Source organism: Nothoprocta perdicaria, unplaced genomic scaffold (genome assembly GCF_003342845.1).
Source record: "Nothoprocta perdicaria isolate Ctin4 unplaced genomic scaffold, notPer1 scaffold_133, whole genome shotgun sequence".
Lineage (NCBI taxonomy): Eukaryota > Metazoa > Chordata > Aves > Tinamiformes > Tinamidae > Nothoprocta > Nothoprocta perdicaria.
In genome coordinates, this window is record NW_020454461.1 from 318286 (window position 1) to 326886 (window position 8601).

Here is an 8601-nt window from a genome sequence, read left to right on the forward strand (position 1 = left end):
TTCCTTCCTTCCTTCCTTCCCTCAATAATCTTTCCCTCGCTGACACAACAGCTTAAGCAGTTGCAGGGGCACTCTGTCAGACGATCTGTTTTTATCACTAACTGAAAGTGACTGGGAAACCATCTGTTGTACCATGGTGCTGTGGTTAAAAGCACAGCCACAAATCAGCAATATCAGTAACGCTCACTTTGTGAAACTAATTCCTCTCCCTCAAAACCCTGAGAGGAGATAGGAAGGGAAGTTCAAAGATTGCAGCTAGTCACAAAGATGTGGCAGGTGAACTCCTCCTCTGAAGGAAATAAAAAGCAAACAATAAAGAAAGACCTCAYTTATAAACACAATCTAGACCCACGCCCTTGACATTTAATCAAATATTTCACCATCAGAAAACTCCAGTGAGTAAAAGTACAGTAAATGGCATGTGAAAGCAAAGCTTCACTGCTTAACACTCTTGTGGTGGCAGCACTCAAAGTACACACGTAATTCTGTAATCCTTCTTACATAGTAAAAAGGGAGGAAGTTCTTTCCATCCAAGCTTTTATCATTTTAACTTCCTGCTTACTTCTGTCACCGAGATTTGAGCAGGTTCAGCAGTAACTTGTCGCACTGTTGGATTTGGCTCGTGGTCATAAAACAGCTATTCTGGCGAGCCCTCACTTTCTGCTGCAAATTTTTGTTTTGCAAAGGTTCCTGGTGAGGACACAAGGACCACACATGAGCCAGGGTGAGCACACATTTCTACCCTTCCTAGGTGCTTAGATAGGTGATAAGCTCCAAATTTTATTGAATAGTTTCTTCCAACAGCTAAAAACGGTTCTTAGCAAGTAACAAAAAGAAATGGGTAGTTTGAACTTGTTACTTGAATATTGTTAATCTTGTAAGAGGAACTCTTCTTCTCTCCAAAGAGTAGAGTTAAATAGCATCCATTTCCACTGAGCAAAACAAGCAATGTAAAAAGGATGTTGAGAATGTACGTGAAAAATCAACTGCAAAATACATGAAAATTACTCAGTTTCATAGAACTCATTCAAAGACTGTCTTAGTCAACAAATTGTATTTCACTTGGGTAAACATGTCATAAACACTAATCAACCATTTCTTACTAAATTTGRAATATGCCATAAAGGGATGTGATTGGTTAAAATGAATGTTTTCTACACTTCCAAACAAATAACACAAATCTGTTTTTTTGCTGCAGGGCCTTTTAGAGTTACATCAATCCCATGCTGCTCTTGCTGGTTTTCTGTTATGTTCCTCATAACAGAGGAACAGAGGTTTTCTGCTATGTTCCTCTGTGGAGCTGCTGGAGAGAGTCCAGCGCAGGGCTACGAGGATGATCAGGGKCCTGGAACATCTGCCCTATGAGCAAAGGCTGAGGGAGCTGGGACTGTTCAGCCTGGAGAAGAGGCTGGGGGGGGACCTGATGAGTGTCCATAAATACCTCAAGGGAGGCAGTGAGGAGGAKGGGGTGCCCTCCTTTCAATGGTGGCCACTGAGAGAACTAGAGGAAATGGCCACAAACTGAAGCATCGGAAGTTCAACAGGAACTTAAGAAAAATTTCTTGACAGTGAGGGTGACAGAGCCCTGGMACAGGCTGCCCAGAGAGACTGTGGAGTCTCCTTCTCTGGAGATCTTCCAAACCCACTTGAACGCAGCCCTGTGCCACGTGCTCTAGGTGACCCTCTGTGTGCAGCGGGGTTGGACTAGATGACCTCTGAGGTCCCTTCCAACCTTRRGCATTCTATGACCCTATGATTCCTCATCCATTTATGTCTTATAATCGTTCTCTGTATCTCTCTGTATGTCTTACAATTACTCTCTGTATGAAACTACTGTATAGTTATTGTGACTGAGCAATCTGTTGGACAAGATGACTTCTAGATGTCCCATTCAACATAAATTATTCTATGCTTCTATTACTATCAAACATCAGTTTCTGTATTTTCTGTATTTTCTCATATTCACAAAGAAAAGTCCTAAGAAATCTCTACTTAACACTTTCAGTAACAAGTATAGAAATCTTCAAAACCCTTTGCCTGGGCATGAGTGTCAGTTACAGAACTTTACCACTCCTATTTCATTATATTTTCTTATTTATAAGATACTGTATGAAAGTTCTACTACTAAATATTTTTTCTTGATGGTTTTTTGGTTTTGTCATTAAAGGGCAAAATTTAGTTTAGGTCTATTATTATTACTTATTTCTAACTTTATCATCATCTATTATGTTTATTTTCTGCCATTCATTTGCAAAAGTTCATTATCTTAGATGGCTAAATATCTAATTTGAGATGACAAATTCACTGGTACCATTACCATATAAATAATGAAATATTACATTGAATAAAAGCCAGTGAAATGACCATACTGTAATTGATGCTATAAGAAACCACTGAAATATAAAATATTTATAGCATCCAAGGAAATTACTTTTCTGACATTTTGTTCAAGCATCTATTTTGCTAAACCAAAATAAGAAACAGCCACTCAAGGTTCATTAAAAAGAAACAATATCTTCTTCAAAGAATTGAGAAACAAACAAAACAAACAAAGAAAACCCATCACTTTAAGAAAAAAATGATATGTAGAACTAATGGTCAGTTTTATATGACAGAAAAATGCACATCTTACTGCATTAAAAGACATATTGCAGCAACTTACTGTGACAAAGCTAAATACTGTCTTTACAGACACTCTCCGGGTTTTATTTCAGAAGCAGTAGAGGTATATTTTGAAAAAACATTATACTTCTACCCAAAATATCTTCCTAGATGGCATTTTCTTGAACAAGACCACTAAGAATGAGGCATAGCCCCAGATAAAATAGTTCTACTGTTGCCTGGGAGAATGGACAGATCTCCATAAATTCATTAAACCAGTACTAAGGTAGAGGGCAGAACAAGGAGAAGAGGCTAGTTTGGGTTAGAAATTAGTGGAGCACCATCCCTGAATGACAAAGCTTCCTTAAATTGTGGTAACACTTAGCACCCAAGGTCTGTAAACTGACATTTGAGCTCTTCCATGCTAGCAAGGTGAAACTTTGGAAGCACAGCATCATAATAAAAATCAGTTCCTTCTGCACATGAAAATGCTCTCAGCTTTAGCTTTTGACAGATACAATTTCTGATCTTGTCACATTCCAGAATGACAGTGAAGATGTGGATGTTGCATATCAAGGAGATCTTAGAGACAGCTCATACAGAATCAAAAATTCTCAAAATGATAAAACTGTTCATACTGATCAGGTGAGTTTTTTGTTTGTTTGTTTTTCTTCTCACAATGGAGAACTATACAATTACTGGAATAACTTATTTAAARTTTAAATTTAAATAGAAAATTAAAATAATTAATTATAAAGTTAAAATTTAAATATACCTACTTATCAAGTTCCATGATGGTATCTGAAGCAGCATGCCAGACATAAAAGGCTTCCTGAAGCTGTGGTCATTCATTTCTGTCTTCTAATGATTTTTTTTTTTAGTTTGAGACAGCAAAGGCATTAGTTCTTGACTAGAAGTGCTTCTGCTTTCCTCTTGACTGCCCCAAAGCTGATAGGAGTCTGAATAAGACATAATCACTCAGGAAAAGGTTACCCAGGTACTCCTTACATGCTATCCTGAAAAGTCAGCAGAAATCTGATGTCTTAGGAGAGGAAAGTGGCAGTCAGTGTTGGCTATCAAGGAAAATGTCAAGACAAAGAATAAAGGAACTGTCAGAAATGTTGGAAACTGTTAAAAATTTGAGAAAAGTAGTCACACTCAGTGATTTTTTTTATTTTAATAAAGATATACAAGATATACAAGATATACATACCCTCACTGAGAAATTCTCAGGCAGGCCATACCAGAGGCAGACTAGAACAGACTTTGCTATGTCCCAAAGGCAGAAGTCCATGTACTCCACACAGGTGTTGAGTAAGTCTCCAGAAGTACCAGCATGGCCCAAAAAMCAGCATTATATTTTTTTTTCAAAGGAAAACCAAAAAGAAAGGGTTTTGAATTAGATAGAAAGTGATATTAGAGTTCACATTTTCTTTTTTTTTCTTTCTGGGGGAGAGGAGAGGTGGGGAGGAGATRGAGAAAATCTGTGACAATAAAATGACAGCAACATCCCAGACATAATTAAATAGATCGTCAACAACATGAAAAGCTGTGGATTGATGTTTTTTACATTCAAACAAATCAAAAGAAAAAAAAAAAAAAAAAGGTTATATCTTGATATAAACTTTTTGGAAACAATCTTTTTTTCCTTAGTTTTCTGCACATGGATAATATATTGCAGTAACATATTGCACAAATTCAAAGAGACAAGAAGTTAAGCCTTGGTAGCCTAAGATGCTGCCTAGAGTATTCTCCTGTTTATTGCTCCAGTTTTACAGCCAAGAATTTTTATGTGAAATTTAAAATCATATCATTCCCTATTTTGGAAATACCTTTCCAAATTCTGAAGAGCTTCAAAACGTGAGCTGTCAGGTTGCAGTTGTTTATATTGAGTTTCCAAAAAATGCATCAGATGTACGTGCCAGAAAATGCTATTGCTGCCCATTGATTTCAGCACAGCCTCTTGTTTTCAAGTGTTTTTGAGGGAGGGGGATGTCAGACCCTGTGACAAGACATCTGACACTTAAGAGCTCCCAAATACCCTAGCAAAGCCCTGCAGGAAGGAGCACATGCTCCTTCCACAAGGGAAGAAGAAAGCATGTCATGGTGGTGACATGAAAAAAGACATGGCCTGAGSATGCAGAGAGGGAAATATGAGGCCCATGAGAGCCTTCAAGGTGAAGTTTGGAGTGAGGAGATGGTGCCAGAGAAGGTCACAGTCACTGAGTGTTCAGCAGAATGGCTCTTCCACCCAAAGGTTCAGACGATCTTGTTTTCTCCTGTAGCCTTGCTATTTCTGCAGCTACAGACTCAAAAGTCTGAGAGGACTGGGATGCAATAGAGCCCCAACTTAAGCTCTGGAAAAATATGGTACTTCGATCCCATCATTACTCACAGTCCTTCAAGAAAGAAGCCCATCTCATGCATCTGCTGGGAAGGATGTTACATGAGTACCAAAAGCACTAGCAATTCAGTAGGTAACAGCGTCTGCATTTCAGATTTACTTTATTTCCATTAACAGTAAAGAGAAAGAAATAAAGTCTTGGGAAAATACGGCCACTACTTACAGTGCATCTCCACAAAGTGGAATTTCTCCCCCTCTCCTGTCTAGTCACTTAAATTATGAGGATTGAGAGACGCCTATCTGCACCGTGTTGCACTTTCTCAGAAAAAATGTTCCTACATGTTCCTACATGTCATTTTAATTRACATGTTATGTTTTCTTCCTTGGTTAATTTTGGCTTTCAGCAGAATCTGTTAACACATAGCAGAAAAGCCAAGCTGAAATTAGTAGGGAGGTTGAAGGGAGCTGGGAGGCCCAYGGCATGTATTGATTTACAAAGCCATTTTGGGAATACAGTTAGCATAAACATTAATAATCCAGAAAAATGAACATTCACCCAACTTTCAGTTCCTCCATATGGTTGGCCAAATGTGGCCATTTTCTATCTAGACAGTACTACATAGTCAAGAATGGCTCAATATGTGCTTAGGAAAATGCTATTTGCAGAGTACAGTCACAGCATAGTCTCCAGCCACCCATAACGTAGCACACAACTGGTCATGCTGCTCCATTTCAAAGCTAAAACAACACGCTCAAGCAGCAAGGCATACAGACCAAGCAGCCATGGTCCTTCTAGTCAAGCAAAATTCTCTTTTTTTCTTGTGCCAGATGCACAGAGGCCATGTGCAAGGACTACATATGCTGACTTGTTCTGTAGACACAAACTGTGAGACCTCCAAGGAGAAATAAAATGCTTTGTGAAAAATGCTTTTTTTCTAAGCTATGATTTTTTTTTCCTAAATTTGTAATAGAGCCAGATTTATGTGGATTGTGACTGCAGAAACGTACATTCCTGATGAAAAGGGGCTGCCTGGATAGATTTCAAATTTCTGCTGCACAGCCCATGGATATCTGATCACTTAAAAGATTGTTGCAGCAAAAGCCTTTGCTTAGGAGTTTTTGTTGGAATAGATTAATTTCTTATTTGTTCTTTTTTTTTTTTTTTTTTTTTTTGAGCAAGAGTGAAAAATAATGGCACCATTCTCTATGAATTTCAACAAAATTCAAGTTTTGCAAGGACATAAGCAATAAAATTAGTGGGGTCACCAACAGGAAGCATGGGAAATCTAGGACTCTTTCAGTCCTCCCTGCAACACCCGCTTCTGTTATTTAGGAAAAGGCATACTCCATTGGGACCTTTTCAGCTTGGAGTGACACTGGCATTTATTTACACCTTGAAAAGTCTGCAGAAGGCTTGGGAGGAGGTGATTCAAAATGCCAATGACTTGATAGACACTGCTGGTCTAGTGGTGCCAATCACAGCACTGGCATCAGATGGGTGAGCTGTGGATTGGGAATCCTGAAGGCTGCACAGCCATCTGCCTGTGGGAATCTGTTCTTTCCAACGTTGCTGAACAAACACGCTCATGATCTTGATACCAATCTGCTTTCCAGGAGGACAAATACATCAATATTGAGAACRATCAGCCTCAAACCAAAACCGATTCAGTAGAGGAGGAGCAACCACACATAAAAGGGTAATGCTTATTTGTTTGAGCAAGTTTTCAGCCTGCTTTGCAAAAAGGTGCTTGCATTTTTCTTCTGGCACTACAGCCCTCCAACATCCCTGTACTACTTAGACCCTCATACTGACAATAATTTGTGCAACAGAGAAACTCACTGTGTTTAAACTTACTCTGTCTTTTGACTGTTGTGTATTACTTTGAAGCTATGSTTCCAAAACCATGAAAATTAGAGGGGCAGGTTTTTTTTTCTTTTTCGTATTAACATTGTTTCCAAAATTTCCATAAGTATATTTTTAGAGGGGCCTTACACAGTGATCTCCTGCAGACAATTAAAGAGCCTTTGTTGTACTACACTTTACATCATTGTTATCATAGTGTCAAAAAAAAGATTTAAAATAGCCATTTTCATATAGCAGAATTTTTGCACTTTGCTAGCACTAACACATACCAAGTCATCATCAAGTGAAAKCCCACATTAACACACTTTAAAACTTGAGACACAAATCAAATTACATTTTAGCAATTTTACATTATATTTTTCTTTCTATAAATGTATATTTTTTCTTATTGGTGCAAGTTATACTATATTCTTCCTCAGTTCTCTATCTGCAATATATAGAAGCTGTCCCTATTTTGAACCTCTTCCATTTCGAGCAGATTCTAACAACTCGCTGAATATTCCAAGTTAGGAATCTGTTCCGTTCAAGGTGGATTACTTGAGCTGATTTCATGCCTGTAAAAGCAATGCATTTAAACTCAGAAAGGTACTTTCATCTAAGTTTTAAAACTGTATAAACAGAACTTGAAAGACCTGGCAGTTAACATAATGGGAGAATAATTAAGGTTGATTTTGCAGGGCTTTATTGTTCCCTGGAGGACTTTGTTGTTCTATCAGGAGCAAGAATCTGTGCCCCAAGGTAGATAAACCCTTGTAGATGGGCAACTGAAGTGCTCTTTGCTCTGCTCTTTTAATTACACTGAGGCTTCAGTTTAGTTTGGGTAGCTGGGTTTTCTGCTTGGGCTCTTGGTTTGTCTATGCACAGCACCTGGCAAGGGCAATAGTCTCTCTACCGATTTTTTTTTGTAAGTTCAGTCTTAAAAGGAGGCCCTAATATGGCCTAATGTTTTCCTTGTATCTGCTGAAAGGGGGCATTCACAAAGCATCCCATAGTTTTAAATGCATCACTGATCTATTTTAACAACTAGTACTGAGAAACTGCTGTCCGAGACACAAACACTACAAAAAAATCAGTGCATTAACAGCAACAATACAAGGTGAAATTCAATTGTGGACTACGTACAGGCTAGAAGAAGGATTCCTGTGTTGCAAAATGAAAGGAAGAATATTGTTGATGTATACAAATATGTCACCTTAAAGTTTCTTCTAAATGTGATTTAGGGTACCTTTGCTTTTGCAACATCTTCATATCCGCATATAATTCATCATTATGCTATTATTATACCTTATCCTTATCAGATCAACATTGTGAGAATAATGTTTACTTAGCAAACTAACCAGATTTTAATGGATTTTTTTTTACGTCACTTTTAAAAACATATCCATACATTAAGGTACTTYGATGTCAAAGCCATTCAAATGCACTAACGACTAAGTGAAAGCTGTTACAGCAAAGAAGAGGTAACAAAGAACATACTCCTAATACAACAAATKAAATTCCAAGGAACTCCCAAGTAGCTGTAACAGATAGTTTTACTTRAGCTAATAGTTTTATTGATAGTGGYTAAACCATAATTCCTGTGAACTAGCTCTGGCTTATTCATGCATCTATGTTTTGTTTCTCCTTTTATTGCTTTTGCTGTTGTGGCTAATCTCTCTACTGAGATTGAGTGGATAGTCTTACTTCCAACAAGTAAAAACAAATTGCTATGCTTTGTGAGGCAAAGGAAATTCCCAGTGGGGGTGGGAGAGAGAAGAGAAGAGAAGAGAAGAGAAGAGAAGAGAAGAGAAGA

At 38.0% G+C, this 8601-nt stretch overlaps 1 protein-coding gene across 1 annotated transcript in view; it reads left to right on the top strand.

Moving 5' to 3' along the window:
• Positions 1 to 8601, top strand: part of SLC28A3 (solute carrier family 28 member 3) — a 39277-nt gene that overhangs the window by 3519 nt on the left and 27157 nt on the right. Inside the window, exons 2-3 of the mRNA XM_026033788.1 lie at positions 3145 to 3246; positions 6560 to 6642. Of these exons, the coding sequence (XP_025889573.1) occupies positions 3145 to 3246; positions 6560 to 6642 (185 nt within the window). The remainder of the gene's footprint in view (positions 1 to 3144; positions 3247 to 6559; positions 6643 to 8601) is intronic.